General features: G+C 37.3%; 2 protein-coding genes and 1 non-coding gene across 3 annotated transcripts; all 3 read right to left on the bottom strand.

Moving 5' to 3' along the window:
* Nucleotides 1-5077, bottom strand: LOC114841368 (mitochondrial pyruvate carrier 4-like). The gene is made up of 5 exons (XM_029126326.1): nucleotides 4996-5077; nucleotides 3677-4050; nucleotides 3226-3266; nucleotides 2940-3136; nucleotides 1-978 (listed from the first exon to the last, which is right to left on the bottom strand). Exons 2-5 carry the CDS (start codon nucleotides 3759-3761, stop codon nucleotides 915-917), a joined length of 387 nt encoding a protein of 128 aa, XP_028982159.1. The 5' UTR covers nucleotides 3762-4050; nucleotides 4996-5077; the 3' UTR covers nucleotides 1-914.
* A 197-nt stretch (nucleotides 5078-5274) lies between these two features.
* Nucleotides 5275-13123, bottom strand: LOC107041411 (apoptotic protease-activating factor 1). Its single transcript, XM_029126325.1, has 6 exons — nucleotides 12993-13123; nucleotides 12450-12695; nucleotides 12152-12329; nucleotides 10876-11007; nucleotides 7644-10805; nucleotides 5275-7565 (listed from the first exon to the last, which is right to left on the bottom strand). The coding sequence occupies exons 2-6, from the start codon at nucleotides 12635-12637 to the stop codon at nucleotides 7044-7046; spliced, it is 4182 nt and encodes a 1393-aa protein (XP_028982158.1). The 5' UTR covers nucleotides 12638-12695; nucleotides 12993-13123; the 3' UTR covers nucleotides 5275-7043.
* A 1009-nt stretch (nucleotides 13124-14132) lies between these two features.
* On the bottom strand, nucleotides 14133-14204 carry Trnag-ucc. The gene has a single exon. It is a non-coding gene; the product is annotated as a tRNA-Gly (tRNA).
* Between the last annotated feature and the right edge of the window lie 9159 nt (nucleotides 14205-23363).

Here is a 23363-nt window from a genome sequence, read left to right as displayed (position 1 = left end):
TTATTCAAAAATATTGATTTTATTTCTGATTCTGCATCCAGACGCCAATACAATCCATAATTACAATAGAACAAAATTGTAATAATTACAACTGAAACAGTTCAATAGACCAGTATCAACAATTAGTGAAAACGTTCGAAAGAGGTAGAACAATTCAAATCACGATCATGATACCAGTTCACAATCATAATTCTCCATTATCTTTTATCTCAATCTCTCGTCGACATGATTTGCATAACGAAGGATCGAACACTCGTTAATTTTCGCGTTGACTAATTTAATTTCACGACATTCTGAGCAACACGTGTTCTTTTGTTCCTCACGAGTGGAACTGAAAAAAAACGTTTGAGTGTTGCGTGATAACGATACAGTGATTACACGACTATATCTATGTCAGGTGAAATCGTTTCAATCTGTATCACAGCTAGCGTTTTAATAATTACAATTTCATTGGCCTAAGTTGGTGAATTCATGGTAACGATGTATTCCGAACGCTCGATGGAACATTCTCTTCGCAGAATCTTCCACCGGGCATAATGAGATTCCTAACAAACTCCAGCACCACCGGTTAAATTGGTCCAGCAGAGTATCTGCCGTCGTTCCATTATTTCGTATTAGGGGAGAGGAGGATAAAATCAGCCTCTTTTATTTTTTGTTTTTCATTTTGAAGGTATTTTCTGAGGCTGTGAAATGAGCCCTGATTCGTGCCAATTGCACCATTTGGTACGGAGATTTTGACGATTTAAGAAGGCCCATTTCACCTCACTCTCCCCTGCACTAAGAATTGCACGATCTTGTTGAATTGATAATCAGCATCAACTCAACACTGGTGTGTAATTAAAACCCCTTCGACAATAACAGTTTAAAATTTCGCTATCTAGGAATGTACGTTATTTCCACATTTTTATTTTTAATCAATGGCTGCTCAGGTCCGTTGCGGCTTCCTCCTTTGCCAACGCCTTTTGTTCGTTCTGGTATCTGAAACAGGGGAGAAAACAATGTAGGGAAACTGGGCAATTGTGGAATGAACCTGGAGAAATGAACAGATATGATGAAATAAAAATACTGCAGGGTATACTTTCACCGAAATTTCAAGCAATTTTGTCAGTCAAAATTCCTAATTTTAGGGGAAAATCCGTGGAAATCGTAAATTTCAGCTCAATTATTATATGAAATTTCATAGAAATGAGGAAAATTCAGGGAAATAAATTCTTGAATTTTTAATTAATTGGAGATTCAGCGTAATTTGGTAGTGAATATTCATATTGTTTAATTAAAATTGAAGAAAGTTGGGAGAATTATTGTCTTTCTGCCGCTCAAAAATTTGGAAAACTACTAAATTTTAGATGAACCTTAAAATTTCAGGATTTTTCTCCCATAAACCAAATTTAATTTCACTGTCCGGTGGCCTGGCGTAGTGGTTAAGGCCGTTGCCTCACAACGGATAGGTTCCAGGTTCGATTCCTGGCCGGGTAGAATGGTGAGATCTAACCATTTTTAAAAAGTCTTGATCAATCGCCATATAGTCTCATCAGACTCGAAGCGATATAAAATAAGCATAAAAAAAAAAAAAAAATTTAATTTCACTGTTAAAAATTTTTGACTGAAAATTCCAAATTTTGTGGAGAGATCAATGGAAACTGTAAATTTCAATTCCATTATTATTGTAAAATGAATAGAAATAATGAAAATTCAGGCAAATGAATTTTTGAATTTTTAATTAATTGAAGATTCAGCGTAATTTGGTACTGAATATTCATATTGTTTCCTGAAAAGTCAAGAAGGTTGAGGGAATTCTTGTCTTTCTGCTGCAAAAAAATTTGGAATACCACTAAATTTGAGATGAACCTTAAAATTTCTGGATCTTTCTCCCCTTAATCAGATTTAATTTTACTGCTTAAAATCGATGAAAACTGTAAATTCAATTCAATTAAATTCACCGATTTTATTGAAAAAAAAAAAAAAAAAATACGCCACACATCTTTTTGCATCAGCAACCAATGGAAGATCGTAAATTTAACACTTTTTTATTTCCTGTAAAACTAGAATAGCACTAATGTCATTTTTCTCATTCAATGACCCGGGTTTATTGATTAATATTGAGATTATTCCGTTCATACGCAATGTTCCGCATCTGGGCAGCCAAATACTCGTCCCTCACGAATGATTGCGGGGGATCGATGCCCTCATATGCCACATGTTTGTTATTGCAAAAGTCGTCGGGAAGTCAAGTGTAAAGGTCGTTTGTGTGATGCAACGATGGGGCAGGCAGGAAGTGGGACTGGTTGTTGGCTTTTGCAACGATATTTTTAGGCAGTCTGTCAATTTCAGTGTGAATTGTTCTGATTTAAAATTTTATAGAACTGTTCTCTGCAAATTAAATTTTCTTGATTTTTTTGGTTTTTTTAATAAATCTTTCTGAAACATTTAGAGACGATATTTTTTTAGACAATCTTTTACTTTTAACGTAAATTGTTCGGATTCAGATAAATTACAATTGCAAAAGATATGGGATAATTACGAAATATCCAAAGTTCAGCGATTTCTTACATTTCCATTCAAATTTCAGACAATTTTTTCATCTAAAAATTATAATTCAATTGCTAAAAATCAGTGAAAATTATGAATTTTAATCCAATTATTCAGTAAAAATTGGCAGAATGCAGAATGCAGAATATATATTTCTAAATATTTACTCAATTAAAAATTCCATCGTATTTCTTCTTGAAACGATTTCAATTTCCTTAAACTTCAACTAAAATTTGAAATTTCACAAAGTTTTTCCTCTTAAATTACATTCAAGGTTACTCCCTCAAATTTCTCATTTAAATTCCGTTTTTTGCTAATAACATCAAATTAAAAAATTCAACAAAGCAACAAGCAATCGACAGAACTCCAAATGCTCAATTGAAGCCCTGAAAAATCCTGAAATTACTCACTTGATGGCCCTAGCCACTTGATACAAAGCGGTAAAAGCGACGAACAAATTAACACTGAAGAGACTATAATTCTTAGGTGTAATAGCCAGTGAATATCTCGTCCATATCAGTCCGGTGGCCCCAAGGGCCGCCGATTGACTCAAAGATATTTTGCTAGCTGGTCGTGATAGATCCCCCAACCCCGCAATGACGAGTCCCTGCAACCGAACAGCGGTAAAAACCCATTACATAACATCGTTTATAAACCATTAACAATCTCGATAAAGCGTTTCGACTGACTACTGACCCATTTGAAAGCTGGCGCCCAGAAGAAAATGGTCTGCGGACCTGAAAGTACAGAGAAATCGATAAAACACGTGCGCCTCAGGTGGTTGTGCACCATTGATTTTCCACGATGAATTACGGAGGATAATAAACATTTCTGACATTTTAAAATGTCGTTGTGTCCATTGTCATTGGCGAAAGGTCAGGAATACTCGGGAATGAGTGAGGAGGAAAAATAAAAGATCTTCTGGAGCATGAACTTGGTATTTTGCTCTGCATAACTGTGCACCGCTGCCAGCCTTGACCTAATTGGCTCAGCTGGTACTGGGGGACAAACAGCTGTGCACAACACGATACAAAAGTGTGAGGATTGTCAAAATCTCGAGAATTGGTTGACGTTTTCAATCGGCCCCCATCGTCAATCGAATGCTCGTGATTGGGGAAATGATGAATGGGGAAATGGGATTGCTCACCTGCTGGATGATTCCACATGGGCTGGAGCTTCGCGGGCACCACTTTGCCGATGGCTTTCATCGAATTTCTGTACATCACTGACATTTTTTTTATCTGAGACTCACTACCCGGGGGTTTTGCAGCGTCACGTGGCTTTTCACGGGAATGAGGAAGCTAGAACGAGCCGCGACGTACCACTGAGCAATACCAAGTGACGTTCGTTCCGTTTCCTTCGGTGGGAAACTCGTGGCCCCCCACCACATCGATCACACGTTTATCTACTCGTTCGTCTTTGGCTACTGTTTACCAATAAGGTTTGGGGATTGGCGGCTGCGGTTGTGGGGGGCTTGGGGTAATGGGGATTGATGTTTTGCGGTAGTACACTGAGAAAAATCTAGGAAAATTAATGGAATAGCACTGTAAATTAGTCAATTTGCATATTTGGAGAAATTATTGTGGAACAGTAGACAAATTCTTTTGTAGCACCAGGAAATTGTTTTGCAGCACCAGATAAATCTTTGTATAGGACCAGAAAAAATTTTGCTGGACCAGAAAGACACATTTACTTTACTTTTTGATTTGAAATTCCTGTATCGATTGAGAACTGAGGAATTCTTATCCTCCTGCTGCTAAAAAATTTGAAATTTCATTGAATTTTTAGTGAATTTCAAAATTCCAGGATTTTTTAAAATAAGAGAGATGGAAAATTTAAACTCGGTAGAATTCTAACTGCTGAGATATTAAGAATTGTTATTGTTATTTTGGATAAATTTAAAAATTACTCAGTGTCTTCTATTTTAGTCAAAATATAAACACCCCTTCATTCAAAGTTTTTAAAAGATTATTTTGTTAAATAAATTTAACGAAGTTTTAGGAATTATCTAGTTTAATTTACATTTTTATTAGAAATTCAAGTTTCAATTGAAAATCGGAGAGAGTCGGGGAATTCTTGTCTTCCTATTTCAAATTCTAAGATTTTTTTTTCAAATAAGAGAGATGGAAAATTCAAACTCGCTAGAATTCTAACTGCTGCGTTGTTAAGAATTGTTATTTTGTATTGAAAAAATTACAGCATCGATTCCCACCTTTTTTTACTTTAAAAAAACTCGCCTCAGTGTCTTCTGTTTTTATCAAAATATGAACATCCCTTCACCCAAAGTTTTTAAAAGATTTTGTTAAATAAATTTCAGGAAGAGTTTTAATTTTTTTTCGAGAAACTATATTATTGCGATTCATGTAAAGTCTCAAGGTTGGGAAATGTGGAAGATGTTTACCATTACGTTTGCCAATGGCCTATAGTTCAATACCAGATGACTTCCTTCGTGCCAAATAATCTTACCTCGTTTTTTTTTAACCTGACGACACTATTTTCGGAACTGGTGCCAAGTGCACTGCGGCAACACTGACTTTGAAAGTGGTTTAAACTTCCGCGTTTGATTGAGGATTTTCATCAGGGGTGTTGTGATTATCAGACTGACAAACGAGTCCGTGATTTTATTGTGATAAGGTGATGACGATAAAGATAATTTTGCCGATAAACTCAGTAATTCAATTTCTTCTTATTGTCGATGGAATAAATGAGCGTTGAAAATGAATCTTCAAGACATTTTTTTGAAAAAAAAATTTATTCAGAATGTTTTTAACGATGAAATAAAATATACAGTCTGATAATTCAAAATATTATATTAACTTGATGATATACATTGATTAAAAAAAAACTTAATACAAAAGAAGATTCGATTGACATCAAAACTCTTTGAATCACATATATAATTTTTTTTATTACACTAGGCCCGATTGCATCGGATAGCACGTGTTAGTGGACAGATGAATAAAGTTAATGGAAAAGTCTAGTTTTTTTTAGGAAATTCTATTGAAACTCTACGTGAATTCTGTTGAAATTCTATTGAGACTTGTATCGAAAATTATATAATTTTGATTTAATGGAGCCAATAGATGTTTGTTTTTCTCCATAGCGTATTTTTCACTTGGATTTTGTTATGAGAAATGAAAAAATGCAGCAGAAAAACTTTGAAAAGTTCATGCTCAAGAGTATCAATTTAATCTTCAATAGAATTTCCTTTGCACCGCCGATTTGTGGCATCAGAGTATTATTTTGACGTGATTATTACATAAAAAACAATACAAAAGTTATTAAAATAATGGAATATTCTGTCTAGTCATTGAGCTGACACTTAATTTTTTCAATAGTTACCTAATACTGCATTGCATGCCATGGAAGAGTGTAAATGTGGTAAAAAAGTACGTTAAAATATGGTATATTTACGACAAAATGACCATAATCAACTGACAGATACTGAAGCATTGATTACTGATTATAAATGAATTTAAGTAGATTTAATTAATTTAACTTAATACAGTCATAAAATTAAATAGATTATATTACGAAAGAATATGATTCACAGATTAGTGTGAAGAAAAACCAAATCATTCATGGAAATTATTCCAAATGTACAATTGCATTATTGTAATTTCATTCCCTCTCCCTCCACTATTGCTTAATTTTATCATTATGGCTCGTTAGTCGTTAATGGCTCGAAGGTTGAATGAACTAATTCATTGGAATTCCAGTAATTACTGGTCGATGATTAAAAAATATCTGAGATCGGGAGACCATTGCTATTATCAGTACCAATAAGAGTAAAATAAATGCAGTAGTTTTCCCACAAATGCAACCATCACGACTTGTACAATAGCTACGCAACAATATGTGCAAAAAAAAAACAGGAAATGGACTCTTCGAAATTGTTGATTACTCTCCATTTTTGTTTTCATAATTATCTAAGGCACATATATTTGTACAGAATAATTGAGAAATAAGTAGCTATCGTCATTGAGAAGCTACGTACAAAATATACTAGTAGATTATCTTTAGCACATGATTATAAGTCCAAGTAATCTCTCAGAGTTTAATGGACCTATGAAAAATTTATCGAAATAAAATCAATAGAAAAACATGAAATGATATTTTGCATAAAACACGAGGTATACCTCTGATATCTCTTTTGTTCATTAATTTCGTGATTAAGAGGAATAAGAGTAATTCACAGTTTGATTTCAATAAATTTTACCAATATTTCCAGAAGTATTAGACATCTTATTCCTTTCAATCACGGAATTTGGGCTCAGAGAGCAATTAATTAAATTTACATACCTTCTCCAAACATTGTCATTCATCGAGAGGAAAAGGAGATCTCTGGAAGTGAAAATTTATTGCCACAAATTGTTATTTCAATGGATGGATTCTTCAGAATTTTTCCATTCCTAGAAATCTTTTCCTCTCTCAGTGTTGCAATGTCACAATAGAACTCTTTCTCTCAACAATACTCTACTCTCTTCACTCCCCTAAAGTCTAGATCATCGTAATCACAGTCCAAATAGCTTGTAAGTGTTGGTAGATCCATGAACATCGACAAGTAGAAATTTTTTAAAATCATTCGAGACACATACCTTTGGCTGACAGCTATGTGGCAACTGAACTAGCCCGAGTAAGCCAGGTTTATTATTATATTTAGCAACCTTAGAGGCCCAAAATTGACGTGTCTTCTCCTCATCACTCTCATTCCTCTCTCCAATTCCACTATTCTCCAGTCTCTTAGCCACTTCCGATATTGCTGCAGCTGATTGACTCGCTGATATTCTCATGCTACCACGAGGACTCATCCCAAATGTTGGAGTTGTTAAACTCTTTGGCACACCAGTGCGACTTCGTCTGTTCATCTTTTTCTCATCCTGAGTGAGGGCAATATTCCACCAGGCCATGTCGTCACAATTCACTGATAGGAGGATAGGTGCGCCGATGGCCTCTGGTGCCCAGTGAAATTGCAGCACTGGGTTACAGTGCAGAGACAGCTCTACATAAATTCTGTCCAATTCGACATCGTAAATCTGTAGAACATCAAGAAGACAAATCAATCCATTGTTCGATAATTTTTTTTATCCTATGAGTAATTGATCTTTACTTACACTTATCAAGCCGTCGGCCATTCCCACAGCCAAGAACTTGCCATCAGGTGAAAAACTACAACAAGTCAATCGGTTGGGGTAATTATTTGAAATGCGTTTCCTAATAACCATGCGAACCGTATCCCTAGTACGTTCTCTTTCAATATTATAAATCGTCATCTCTCCGGTAGTCTTGAGCAAAGTGAGCATGTTTTCTTGTGAATTGAGCACGCTAAAACAAACATTGGGACATTGGCTTCCTGGCAGTTCACAGATATTGTCCCAATTAGCGTCGAAAACCTTCCAAATGATGATTTTTCCGGTATCAGATACAGTCACAACGTATGTGTCCTCGATGGTATGAAGATTAATCACGTTTCCTGTGGCCACAGCTTCAGCCCAAACATTCGACTGAACAGCAATCTTAAGATTATCCCCGTTCTTCCAGACAGGTACATGTGACCCATTTACTTGTAGAAATTTGATGGGTCCTCTGTACCTGTTGAGACTGTGAATTGATTTAGCTTGATTGGTTTGGTAATTGAAGATTCTGATTTCATAGGCGAAAGCCTCGAGATGACCCTTCTTTTCCACGTACATAATTCGCTCTCCATCCTGACAGACACTGAGATCAATGATGTCTCCATCACTATCAGTTTCTGCGATTGCATCATGTCCCTTGAAGACTCTAATTTTTTTACCCATCACTTGAACCACAATATCTGGCTGCTCAAGTGGTTTCATGAGGGCATCAAACTTGGGAATTCTGACAGACTGAGGTAAATTGGACTCACATTGGAATGACCACTTGTAAGTCAGATGATTGAAACCTGCGATGATTGAGTGTGAGTCGTTGGCAATATAGTAACTGTCCAGGGAGATGGCTTTCCCCGAATACTCCGCCTTCGGATTGATATTATTATAATCCTCGTAGACCCTTATGAAGCCCTTAGAGTCAGCAATCACTATGTACTGATCCTGATGTGTCAATGTTGCAGCTGTAAACTCTGTGTCTGGATTCAATTCTGGATCAATGCGGATGTTGATCTGCGTTGAAGGATTCGATAATTGACCCTGATCTGTGCAATTCCACCGAACACATATTGTCTCCAAATTGGTCACGAGAAGCATTTGGATAGAGCAGGAAGGGTCAGTCTTGATTTCATTGAAATAAATGGCCTTCTTTCCTTTGAGACCCTTCCACACTTCACCCGTGTTCCTCCCCGGGCGGTATGTCGACAGATAATTATATTTATAATTATTGCCGGGAGAATAAACTACGATGACTCCTTCCTCAGCATCGACGAAGAACAACAGAGGTATGTTGTGGGCAAATGCTAGACGATCAGTTGCCCGTTCGTCCACTTGTCCTGTGGACAGGATTGTTCCGTTAATCTCCCAAACACGAAAGTAACCTTTTTTGCCGCAAGCAGCCAATCTCTTGTCATCCGGACTGAGAGCAATGTCTGTGATATAGAGATCGTTAAGACTGTAAGTTGTGCAGCTCTGATCTTCTGGGATTTTATGAATGTAACTGTATGAGATTTGCTTCTCGCGAGGTGTGTGCACATGACTGCCTTCGTCACTCGAGTTATCGTCATCGCTCTCAGCATCCAAGGAGAATCGTTTGACAACCCCTTGATCGTTCAATGCCACGAAGAAGTCTCCCCGCTCTGATACAATGACTTTGAGAATTTTTGATTTCTTCTCGTGGCCGTAAAACGGAAACTGTCGACGATTCTTCATGTCCCAGAGGATGACAACACCGTGATTACTACCGAGTAAAATATGATTTGGATTATTAGTGAAATTTACTGTAGTCAGTTCGATAGGGACCTCGTCCCCGTTGGGAGACTCCTCCCTTCGATACTGTTGCTCGTGAGACAAGTATAAGTGCATTGGTTGAAATTCAGCGAGCCTTTTAGCTGTTTCGTGAACATATCCTCGTATATCATAATTCATGCCAATTTGAACCAAGTTCAAGCAGTCTCGCCTGCGATGCTCGACTAGAATTTTCACCTGCGCCTTCACGAACTTCTCCACGTCGACTACTTTGGCCTCGCGCTCGAGAGTATCTTGGGTGATGTATTTTCGGTACTTCTTGAGATCAATCAGAAGATCATTAATTCCACTGTTACATATTTTAGCACAGATAAAATTGAAGTCCAAATAGAGAACTGGGAATTTTCCTGCCATTTCCGCTTGCTCCAGATGGTGTCCAATGTAGGAGAAACTGTAGTTGTCCTTTGGTAATTTCGAAAAGTCACCATTGCAGGACTTATCGTATTTATTGATGAAGTCTTTGTGCATGTCTAACAGCTGTTTTGGAGCTAACTTCTTCCGGAGATGATCGAGGAGTAGATCGTGAACTCCGTAGATGTATGTCTCGAGATGCTGGTTCCATTGTCTTCCCACCAGGGATTTGTTACAGAGATCCTTCATCCACTTGTCAGCATTGGGAATAGTCGTGTCCCACAGTATCTCGAGGGTTTTGGAACTGATGTTGACGTCTTCACTGAAAATCGCTAGATTCTTGTAACGTGTCTGGGCGGATTCTGGAAGACGATTGATGCACATGTCGAAAATTGCCTCTTGCATGTCGAAGAACTTACTGTCTTTCTTACGAAGGCAGTCCAAGTAATAGTTCCAAAATTCTTGCTTACTGTCACCGGTCATTGCTTCCCTGAAGTCGGAAAATTGAGCTGCGACGAGGTGGATCAGTATTGGAATACCGTTGCACGCGTGATGAATGTCTTTTGCTTGTTGAGGTAATTCGTTGATTTCCACGTTTAGAACTTGTGCGAATAAATCTAAACTCTCAAGCTCTGTAAAACCTTTATTCAAATCGACGACCTCTTTATGCCGCTTACCCAGCAGATCTATGTCCGTGGTTATCACTAATGTCTTGCAGTTGAAGTCAAATGTTTCGATGATTGCATTATCCCAAACATCGTCGAGAACGAGTAGAGCATTGCGATGGTGATCGGTGCTGAAGTAATTCTTCAAAAATTTTCCCAAATGGTGCTTACCGAAGCCAGTGTTGTTGTCATTGGCCAAAGCATAGGGATCATTTATTACCTGGTGGTAGAGTTTATTCAGTTGTTTCAGTATTTCATCCTCCAGGCAATCGGTTGGTTGGGAGGCCTCTCCCTTGAATCCAAATTTGATCCAGTATATTTCATTCTGAAAAGAAAATATCATGAATGATGCAAGTGTCGAAAATTTTCATGCTTGTGAATGATTGTCTACTAACATCGAATTTGTGCATCATCTCTTTATTCAGGACGCTGACAGCTAAATGAGATCTTCCAAATCCTTTCATCCCGTGAATGACTACATAACCCCCAGGCTTGACTTCGCTCAGTGCAGTTTGCAACTGATTCATCTGTGAAAAAGAACCGATAACAATTAGTCATTGACATTAATAATTAATTGTTTCACACAATGCAGTCATTTGTCATCCACTTACTTAATTGATCCGTTAGGTAGGCAAAGATAACATCATTAGTGATCAAAGATAGCTCAACTGATTACGAATAAGGTTCTAAAATTAGGTAATCCTTTGTTTGAGCTTGAGGCATGCTTATCTTATCTACAGAAATTCGATCGCTGATGCAAACGTTAAATCCGGAGTTTCATAGGTGATTTTTTGTTCTTTAGACTGAGAGACAATTTTGCTTTACATAAATATTATTTATTTGATCCAAGAGAAATGTCATTCATTTTAACTTGTTCTAAATCATGGATTATTTGGATTATAATTGCTCTGTAAGATATGCCGTATTTTTTAGGATGAATAATCACACTGGTGAAATGACCGGATTGCTTGGTAGAAGATAATCGAAAATTAGTCTCTTATGGGATCATCGAAAACAAATTTTTTCCACCAATTGATTCCGTTTATATTTTATTGAATTATTGTATACATCTTAAGTATCAGTATAACTAATGGGCTGTCAGGAAAAAATTAGAATTCCATGCACAGTTGACTAAGAATTTTCAGGAGAGATTGAATTCACTTCAGAGGGAAAAAACTCAATGATATTCCAATTTTTTGACCAGCAGGTAGAGGAGAATTCTTCAAACTGCTTGAACTTATAATCAAAATATGAATATGCAGTATCAAATTACGTGACAACTTTAATTAATTAAAAATTCCGGAATACATTTACCTGAATTTTTCTGATCTCTATCAATTTTCTTGTCTTCAAAATTCTATTAAATTTTAGTTCTACTGAAATTTCAAAGAATTTCGCAATTAAAATCCAAAATTTTACGATAAAAAATTGAAACTGGAAATTCCAGTTCAATTATTCAATGAAAATTGATAAAAATCGGAAGCATTCATACAAATATATTCTGAGACTTTCAATTCAATGAAAATTCAGCATAATTTGATGCCGAGCAGTCATAATATTATTTGAAAATTCAAATAAGTTGAAAAAATTGAATAAATAACCTGAACATCTAGATTAAATTTTCTTTGAAATTAAAAACTTGATCATAATCGATGAAATGTGCGATCATACCTTGTGCTGTCTGATAACTGTCAATGAAGAAATCGGTGGTAGTATTGGATTTCTCGCATCAGTCGAGTCAACAGCATCAGTACCAGTAGAAACAAGTGATTTGCTCATGGCCTTACTCAACCAGGGATAGTGGTGTTCCAATGCCTTTTGGAATGTCGAAAACGCCCCAGGGCCACGGCTGAAAAACAAAATGGGAAATGAACGATTCTCAAGGTTAACCCCATCCACCCACGACTAAACCCAAGTTCATTGATCCATCCATCACATTGCAAAAGAAATCGTAATTATTGATTCATACTTGGGAAGTATATCCAATAAACGTCTAGCCTTCTCGATCGCAGTTGTCCTGGACGATATCTCAACAATATCTTCAGGCTTCAGGATGTTATACTTGGTCAGGTGATCTATGACACCATTTGTAACGTCCAAATCTTGGACAATTGTCTCCCGCAAATTGATTAGAATATTCCGATGCACTTGCTCCATTCCGAAGTATCAGTTTTATCGGATGATCGTGAGGATCTCAACATCAGGGGTGATAATTCTGTGGATAAATCAGGTGGTGTTCAGCCCCCGAGTGACGTAAGATCATACCCTCTTACACCTGCTGCTCCATTGTCAAAATTCAATAGCAGATTCAATAGCAGACCTTCCGGCGCGAGACAAAGAGAACGACTTTGCAAAAAAATAAATTCTATGACTAATTCAGAAAATGATCGAGTGAGAAGGGCTAATCAGTGCGCTCTGACGTATTTTCACGGATTTGTGGTTGTACGAGGCCTGAAAGTGGACCTTAAGGTTTCCAAGTGGAGGACCAGTGCTGAAAATTTGGAATACTTACGACTGTGTCTAGTAGGGAGCTCTTGAAAAAAAAATCCTTTGTTTCTCGGGTTTTTTAAGCCAGCCTTGTCAGTCTCTCGGAAGTGATGGCCAAGACAGATCACAAAACAGGACACAAGTCACTACATTCAACTACAGCGTATACTACAGTGTCGGACGACTCCGAAGGGGATCCATGGTTGCTTTCCGCTGTTCAGGACCCCCCTCGCATATCCCCACCATTTCTCCAGCAGTGCGCAGTTGTCAGATTTCTGGCTCTCTCCATTGGTCGAGTGCTTGATGTGCTATAGGGGAGCAATGAATTGAACCAATGACTTTGGAGCTGTTATGGTATGCACTTTCACGGAAGGAAAAATGGGGTAAAATAAAAGGACGCCAGGTGATGGTGAGACTTTGAAAAGGCGGGAAAATCTTCGTTATGTGGATATTAGGGAGGTTATGTTGACGGTCTGCAGGAATAGACAGACGGAAGCGATTTATTATTTCTCGGAGATGGAAAAGTTTCTCTAAGGGAAAACCAAAATATAACAATTTTCACTGATCACTCTTACGGATTCATTCGACTCGTTATTAAATATTGTTTGCTATTATTTTCGTAAATGGTTGACGCAATGGGGCGGATAACTTGCGTTGGTATGTCTATGCCTTGATGTAGGTCACGGGGCAGACACCATTTTATTGAACGAAATTTATAGGACAATGTTATACAAGATGGTATTTATGCATCAGCATTCTAGATTCATTTATTTACGTGATTCTTGGGATTCGTAATTATTCATATTGTTAAATTAATACTGTTGGTCATTCACAGAGTCTATTCTGGTACTGTGAGTCTAATCAGTGGAAGTGTTCCTCACATCATCCGGTCATTTCAGCCGTCCATTTTAAATCGGAGTATGAATTTTTGAGTCTAACCCTATCACGTATATTACAAATAGTTTACGTTCTTATATTTTGATACTTTGTACACAATATCACCAAGCACACAGTTACTCAGACTGGAATGAGGTGTATAGCAGTTATGCTGCTCTTTCTCAACAAATACATAGTAATGATGAATGATAATATTGGGCTAATGAATGAAACATTCTCGTTCATCTTCTCTGCATCTTGGAAAATGTATTCCGTTTGAAAAAAAATGTGCGATGGCCGGGAATCGAACCCGGATCAACTGCTTGGAAGGCAACTATGCTGACCATTACACCACCATCGCACTTATAGTTATAGCCGTCCTGAGAAGCACTCAATACCGACATGGTGAAAAATATATTTTTTTCCTCGGAATGTTTCAGTCTTGAATCGTAATTCTTTTGAATGGCGTGCAGTAATAGTCTTTTTTACGACTTATTGGGGCGAAAACTTACAACAAATTCTCTTAGTATCTCTTCTGATAACTTGAGGAATGTCAGTCAGCTTCTGGGGAGGGTTCACAGGTGGCGCTAGACTGCAGTTTATGAGCAATTCTCGTCGTTGAAAATTTCAGCAAGAATTTTTGCATATAATTTTTCTCATTTAAACAAATCAATTTAGTTCAACAATTAATGAATACATAAAATTAATTAAGCAAAATGTCACAATCTGTTGTTTTCATAAAATGTTTAACCTTCAATAGCAAAATTCCTTCAAATTTCGACGAATTCCTGAATCAGGAAATTTTAGTTCTACATTTTTTTTAATTGACATACTTGATTTTTCAATCAATTGAAAATTCAAGAATACATTCGCCAGAATTATTTTGATTTTCATTCATTTTAATGCAATAATTTAATCTAAACTTACAATTTCCATAAAATGCTGAATTTTAAATTTTACAATCCTGTGCAATTTCCTGTGCAAAAATTCTCCGAAATCTCCCGGAAATATCAGCCAAAAATTTCCAACAATGCTCACCTGTTGTTGCAGTTCCCTGAATTTCCGAAATTTCAAATTTCCTCCCACGCTTAGTTGAGGTTCCAATGAAAATCGGATGAAGTACAAGTCAATGGAAACTATAATGCGACTCCTGGCCGTATCCAACCACTCAAACCAGTTGATTACAATGCAACGGTTCCGCCATTGTTTCCCACTGTTAAGCTCCTTATCCGTCCAATCACTAGTCCGAAAATCCCGCAAGATTGAAAAACTTGCTCCATTATTTGAAAATACTGGTCATACTCGTCGGTGATAGATTTCCTGGATCGATTATACATAAACTGTATGGACACTCGGTCATCGTTATGTAGACGACCAGTCAACAGTATTCACGATGCAAATTCGATTACGTTAGAAATAGCAATTGGGCTGAGCCGTTCGGGGCATTAGTCGGTGAGGCTTCGGCTCCTCCATCAATTAATTTGTTCTCGATGGAGGTTTAACATATTACTGAATTCAAACCGTAGGAAGGATTTATGCGGCAAGGAGTACAGTAGTAATACTAGTGGGAGTAAGTCGGGTATATGCACCACTGGCATTTCGATAATTCCAGCAATGCTGATGGCGCGCAAAGCGTCAGTATTAAAGAGACGACGGCCAAAATGCCAGTGGTCGAAATGCGGTTTTCGCGCATGGTCTACATAACTTATAAGTTCCACGGGGGGCATATGTCGGTCGGACGCGGGAAACATGGGGCTGTATTTCAGGACGTAACGATTACAATTTTGGATTACATGTCAAAATGGCACACGTAAATTTTAACACAAACAAATTCAACACACATATTCAACACAATTACAGCGCAATTATCAACACAGCCTTCGAAATTAATAAAGTTTCACTTTTGGCATGAAACTTCATTGAATGAAAAATATTTAAAAAATTGGAGCAACAATACAGTGAATTGCATCAATAAATGAGAACATATAAATCAGTAAATTGACAAATTCAATAAATTGATAGGGGAGGGTCGGAGAAAATGAGACGTATTTAGATCTTTTCCAATTGTCAATATCATCGCGTGTAAATGAAGATATTGACAATTAGAGAAAATCACGAAACGTCCCATTTTGGCTCTCCCCTATGAAATTACAATTAAAGAACACTTCACAGTTTCTTTGAAATCAACTTTCAATACTCATAATCCCAAAAAATATTGTCATCAGGAATGAATATGAATCAAAGTATTTATTTTATGTAAGCGAGGAACAAAAAAAGACTTTGTTTTATTTGTTCCTTCTGAGGAATCGTTAGTTCGTCTTAAAAACACTGCTACCATCTTGAATAATTAAAAGTAACGCCGTGGCTATTCGCACTTCCGCACGCAGCGTGTCATAAGCGTGTGGCATTGATAAAAATCAGTAAAATTCAGATAAATATATTCTTGAAGTTTCAATGAATCAAAAATTTGATACTAAATCAGTAGTGAAGTGGTCAAACGGTTCAAGTCAATTCCATTTTAACGCCAGTTTTCGATGAATATCTCAAATTCTAGCAGAGTTAGCGAAATTTTCCTAAAAATCTTTTTTGTAAAGAAAAGTGAAGACTATCGAAAAACGATTTTACAAAAATTTCGCTATTTTTCTCAAATTCCGAGTTATTCAAAAACTCAACTGGGAGCTAAGTCGACTTAAACCGATTGACCACTTCACTACTGAAATATGCGGAAATTCACTGCATTTTCTGTGAAATTTCACATTTAATCATTTTTCTTCTTAGAACAGATTCAATTTTGATCTCTCGAACATTAATACCATCCTCTCCATGAAATTTAAATTCATTTCCAACAGTTCACTAACATATTATTGTCCATAAAATCTCGACTCTCAAGCTTTTAATTACACAGAAGTCCTCATTAGAGAAATGCCACAAGCCGAGGTGAGATTTACATCCTCATTTGAACCCTCCTTATCTGGACGGCTTATTAGACTATTGCGTGCAGTAATGCACTACAATGTTTCCCTATTTTTCCATCAGCCTCTGCACCCAGACACATTCCTCACAAATAGTGAATAGTTGGATATCGTTAATCGCACACATTATTGCTCGCAATACGACTCCTTCCATACCTCGTACAACCTAATTACAAAAGGTGCAATGAGCTTCAGTGAAATTCACTCCAACGACGCTCATACATTTTCCCGATATTTATTTACCATTCATGGAAGTCGTATGTTCGGCTGCAACACACGCTCTTCAGAATTGCACATCGACGGACGTCGCGTGCTACCACCTAGTAAATTCACGTTTATCTTTCCACTAGAATTTACGATACAGCTGACAATGCTGCGTTCTTCTTCTCTCTTATCCTGAACATAATATTTTCTTCTTTCTTTTTTTATAGTCTCAGGTTTGACACATGGAGGAGAAAGTAAAGGAAAAATTAGTGAAATATTTGAGTAATTGTGGAGTGAAATTCTATGTTCGGCTAAAATTTCAGTGAATTTCGTTATTGAAAACTATGAATTTCATGGCAAAAACTTGCAGAACTGTAATTTTCAGTTCCATTATTCCCTGAAAATGAGTAGATTTTTAATTAATCTAAAATTCATAATTTTAAATTCGTAATTCGGCACTGAATATTTATGATTAGATCGAAAATTTGAATAGATTGTGGAATTCTTATCTCAGTGCTGTTCAAAAATTTCGGATTTCATTTAATTTTCAAGTTTAGATCTACAAACTTTACTAAATAATAAAATCATTGTAAAATGTCCGGAAACTTGGGGTCAATTGGGGCTCAAATGAACGCTCTGATGTTCGGCTACAAAAGTGGAAAACCATTTCACTGGCGTCAAATTGTCAAAAAAGATATCCTTAAACAGTTAAAAATACCATGATTTTGTTTAAATCTTGGCACAAGTAGAATGCGAAGCATGGTAATGAACGACACGTCTGATCCTGGATGGGACAAAGGTTTCATATGGATCAATAGTCCATCATCCATGATACGAAAGATCCACTGTGCGGCTTAGAATCGAACTAATCCGGGGGTGGAACAGGCCTGAAGGTGTCCATTGGATAGGCCTCGAGAATTCGATAGATCCTACCACCACTGGACACTTCAAACGCTCCTATTGACGAACGCAGCCTCTCCCCCTCCACTCCCTTCCCCTACCGGCCGAGAATGGCAATCACGCTGATAGGATAGTAATACAATTATCACCTGAACAAGAGGATTCTCTCGATAGTGTCGCCATATCTATACAATTAGCGGTGGAATCGAGAGTGCAATAGAAACCTGGAGTGCTGGTGTGAGAAGTGCGAAGGGAAACTAGGTGGAAGTAAATTAGATATAGCGTTCACATATAACAGCATTGGGATGCATGGTATAATGCCATGCAAATATACCTCATGACTCGGTCGACCAGAAATTGCGAGTACGTTAATCCGCTAATGCATCCACTGTCACTGTAATATTAGATTCAACGAGATTTACCAACCGTTGTTGAATTCCCGTGTGCTGGTGTCACACCCTAACGTGTCACTACATAGTACTGGTGTCTCTCACGTGGACGTTTAAATGAGATCTGACGTGTCCCTGTTAAGACTGGCAACAAAATGCTGGTGGTGTACTGCACTTTTTGACATTTTTTGAGATTTAGCGATTGCGTATTATCTCGTGATCTTGGGAAATTTATATATAGGGATTACCCGGTGGCCTGGCGTAGTGGTTAAGGCCGTTGCCTCACAACGGATAGGTTCCAGGTTCGATTCCTGGCCGGGTAGAATGGTGAGATCTAACCATTTTCAAAGTCTTGATCAATCGCCATATAGTCTCATCAGACTCGAAGCGATATAAAATAAGCATAAAAAATATATATATATATATAGGGATTATTTGACATGAATTTTCTACGGTTTTTTTCACTCGGTGTTTGTTGGCTTTTTACTTAAAAATCATGTTTTCGGGAAAGTCATGTTTTCCCGCCCGAGGTGCACATGCTATTTTTCAACACGCCTGCAAAGGAAAGTTCGTATTTTGCTTTTTAATGAGCGGGAGGAAAGTGAGTACTTTCCCGAGTCGAATCTTAGTACCTGAATTCCCCATTGAACACCTATCATGAGTAGAAGGACCAAGATGAAGTTAGGGTGTATTGACATTCAGAAAGACCCCCTGGTTTCCGCCTGAACGTGCGAGTTATTTCCAAATTCCGAGGGTTCAGGAGGAAAACAGGAAGTGTGTTAAACCTATTTATCGCCTGCACCCCTTAAAATGTTTTCCACTCCATCCCTCCTGGAAAGAACCTACAAACCCTTTCGAGGTATTTTTTAAATTTTTTATTATTAACATGAGAATTGTTAATATACATTGTTTGTATGAACGTATGTAAGAAATACATGAAAGTAAAAGTAAATGAGGGGCCTTTAGTAAACAGAAATGAACAAAATTGTGAGCTACTCAATCATCCTGGCTATCGGGGTTAATTCAGGGGATTTATGATTTCTTTTCATTCGACAGGAGGAGAAGGGGGAAAACAGTATCAGTTGAGAAGGGTTTTTACGCCTTTAGGATGAGGCAGAATCATATAAGGAGTTATTTAGGATGTATAGGATGAAGAAAGGAGGAAAAAATTTCTCAAGGAGGTAATAGGGGGAAATAAGATCTGGATATACGACTCGAGGAGGTAATAGGGGAGAATAAGGTCCAGATATTCGACTCGAGGAGGTAATAGGGGGAAATAAGGTCCAGATATTCGAGGGAGTAACTTTCCACCCGAGGGCGGGAAGTACTCACTTTACTCCCGCTCATCAGGGAGCAAAGTACGAACTTTCCGTACAGGTGTGTGAAAAAATTACTTTTGGCGAGGAATCAGTTTGTTAGGAGAAGAATTAATTTTTTTAGGACTTAATAGTATTTCTTCAGATCAGTCATTCCCAGGTAGTCCATGTTCATCTCCAAATATTACAATTATGGTGAATAATGGGATTGGCAATATTCTATCTATTAATTTTATATTCGGATAATGATTGAGTTGAAGCAGTTTTTTTCCTGAATCTAGCATTTATTTTCTCGAATAGCCCCGGGGTAGGAGATATTATGACTGTTTAATATCGAAATATGCAATTCATGACGAATGTTCGGGGTTTGGGGATGTTTCATTGAACTACCTCCAGGCAATGTCGAATATGAAATATTTGAAAATCTACTGCTCACGAATATTGAATCTCCTTTGACTATTTCTTCTGTTCTGATTGGACCTGGATATCACCCAGATTTACCCATTCGTTTATTACGCCTACATAAAGTTAGAAAGAAAAATAAGAATTTCATGGACTAGTAATTTTTAGGCTAGTGCGATATTAAATTCGCCGTGGCTATTCGCACTAGCACACGTAGCGTGTGAGATACTGCGTATTGTCCCGAGTCGAATATTAGGACCTGAATTCCCCCTTGAACACCTATCATGAGTAGGAGGACCAGGATGAAGTTAGGGTGTATTTACATTCAGAAAGACCCCCTGGTTTCCACCTGAACGTGCGAGTTATTTCCAAATTCCGAGGGTTCAGGAGGAAAACAGGAGGTGTGTTAAACCTATTTATCGCCTGCACCCCCTAAAATGTTTTCCACTCCATCCCTCCTGGATAGAACCTACAAACCCTTTCGAGGTATTTTTTTTTTATTTTTAATTATTAACATGACAAGTACGGGTGAAAATTAAGGTCATACTCAAGAGTCATATATAAGGGTAAAAAATAACGGTCAGAAACGACAGTCAAAAATAAGGGTGGGAATTTCAGTAATTTTCACCGCAAACAGAAATGAACAAAATAGTGAGCTACTCAATCACTACTGGCTATCAGGGTTAATTCAGGGGATTCATGATTCCTTTTCATTCGACAGGAGGAGAAGGGTTTTCACGCCTTTAGGATGAGGCAGGATTATATAAGGAGTTATTCAGGATGTATCGGATGAAGAAAGGAGGAAAAAATATCTCGAGGAGGTAATAGGGGGAAGTAAGGTCCAGATATTCGACTCGGGGTACTATTGCCTGACCCTTATATGAATTTCTACGTGTGTAGTGCTGGCCGATCCATGTATGAATTTCTGCGTGCTCACACGCAGCGTGTTGTAGTGGTGGCCGACCCATATATTAATTTCTTGGTGTGACACTCTGCGTGTGGCAGTGCGAATAGCCACGGCAAATAAATTATGCAGAATGTAGAATTTATAAGAAAATTAATAATATATTCATCTGAATTTCTCTAATTTCTTTCAACTCTAATTGAACAATTGAACTAAAATTTACAGACTCCATTGATTATTCTACTGAATTTTTCAATGACGAAATTTATTAAAATTTCACTGAAACTATGAAATTGGATGAAATTTTCCAAGCATTATACCTGAAAATTCAATAAAAAAATTTGAACACTGCATTTGGGTTTTTAGAGTGCAGACAATTTCCGGATTACTCGCATCCAATTAAATTTAACGAATTTCCGTTGAGTAGAAACGGCTTTATTGGTTTCATTAATTACGCATGCATTCTATCGCGTTGCTGGAAAATTCGCTAGCACTTGCGTCGGGGATGGGCAGCAACGATTTGGCATACCGTCGACGCATGCTGTTGCGTTATACAATTGTTCAATACAATATCCACGGGTGGAACTTGACGTTATCCAATACACCCTGGTGTTTCTGCATACATCACATACGTGCCGGTACAATGCTCAGGGGGTGCGGGTGGGCCGTACTAGGTGCATTCATCGGTTGTTCCGATGCATTGCATCTGTGGAGGTTCTGATGCCGCTGAAACCCTTGCCTGCCTTTCAAACTAACTTTGGGAGAGTGATTGAACCTCGTGCGAGGTTGCTATTCACTCGGACAATATGTCCGTACTATTCGTATGGCCTCGGGCTATTTTCAATGGGAAATTGTGGATGTCCAGCGACGTGATGACATTTAGAATTTGGTAATTAAATTTAATATTGATTTGGGAGAATTCCGGGGATTTCTGGGAATTAAATTGGAGAAATGACGCATCTGCGTCACACAAAACCTTTGATTTAACATTATTTTTATTCCTCGATAATAATTTGTTGGGAATTCATAAAATCATTCACTCGTAATTTTTTTTAATGTATGAGCATTTATAAATGGGTTGAGTTAATGAAATAAGTAATTCATTCATTCCAAATAAATCCACAACATGCATTAAATTGGAGAAATTAATTTAATTTTCCAATGATCCAATAATACCATGTGTATGTTTTTTTACCTCTCACCCTGGGTGGATATACCATCAAAATGAATGCTTGGAAAATTCATCCAACATATACATTATTTCTGGTCATTTTTATTAAAATGAAATAAATAAAATAAAGTACTAATAAATAAATAAAATAAAGGCATTTCAGGACTCATTTTGAAACTGAAAACGATGCCTTTAGAATGAAAAAACAATTACTTTCACTCATTAATCTTGAGTTATATGATCATTAGAAGTAGCTGATTTTACCCTGCTACGGCGATTTGACAATCTAATCAATCTCGATTTTTTTATATGATAATAAACGCAATCTATTTGAACTTTTGCTTTTGTCGCGTGAATTTGACACTTCTATTCAGCCATTTCGTCCATCAATTCTCAATTTACCCCGCAGATATTCGGCCAGTAATTGAGTCATCGATGAAAACGTATCCATCAGTTTAATTTTCCAATGATCCAATAATACCATGTGTATGTTTTTTACCTCTCACCCTGGGTGGATATACCATCACAATGAACGCCTGGAAAATTTATCTAACATATACGTTATTTCTGATCATTTTTATTAAAATCAAATAAATACAATAAAGTACTAATAAATAAATGAAATAAAGGCATTTCAGGACTCATTTTGAAACTGAAAACGATGCCTTTAGAATGAAAAAACAATTACTTTCACTCATTAATCTTGAGTTATTTGATGATTAGAAGTTGATTCTACCCTTCTACGACGATTTGACAATCTAATCAATCTCGATTGTTTCACATAATAATAAACGCAATTTATTTGAACTTTTGTTTTTGTTGCGTAAATTTGACACTTTTATTCAGCCATTTCGTTCATCAATTCTCAATTTCCCCAGCAGATATTCGGCCAGTAATTGAGTCTTCGATGAAAACGTATCCATCAGTTTAATTTTCCAATGATCCAATAATACCATGTGTGTGTTTTTTACCTCTCACCCTGGGTGGATATACCATCAAAATGAACGCTTGGAAAATTTATCCAACATTCAGGTTATTTCATCTAGTCCCGGTGGTTTTACCCGCAATCGTTGAACCACACCCACTAATTTCGTTGTAATAATTCGATATTCAGAGAGAGAAGTAAATGGGTCGTCGATGGTTGTTGGTTTTATCGTTTCGCTCCAGAGAGGATCAGCTAGCGTTCAGTTTGCAATTGGCGAGAGGGAATGAATACCTCGGAAAAAGGGAGTGGGGTTCTGCGGGTGGTGACGGGAGGGGGG

This window comes from Diachasma alloeum, unplaced genomic scaffold, assembly GCF_001412515.2.
Source record: "Diachasma alloeum isolate Michigan unplaced genomic scaffold, Dall2.0 Dall_scaffold_00364, whole genome shotgun sequence".
Classification (NCBI taxonomy): Eukaryota; Metazoa; Arthropoda; class Insecta; order Hymenoptera; family Braconidae; genus Diachasma; species Diachasma alloeum.
The sequence above is the reverse complement of the archived record's forward strand: the minus strand, read 5'-3'. Positions and strand labels throughout refer to the sequence as shown.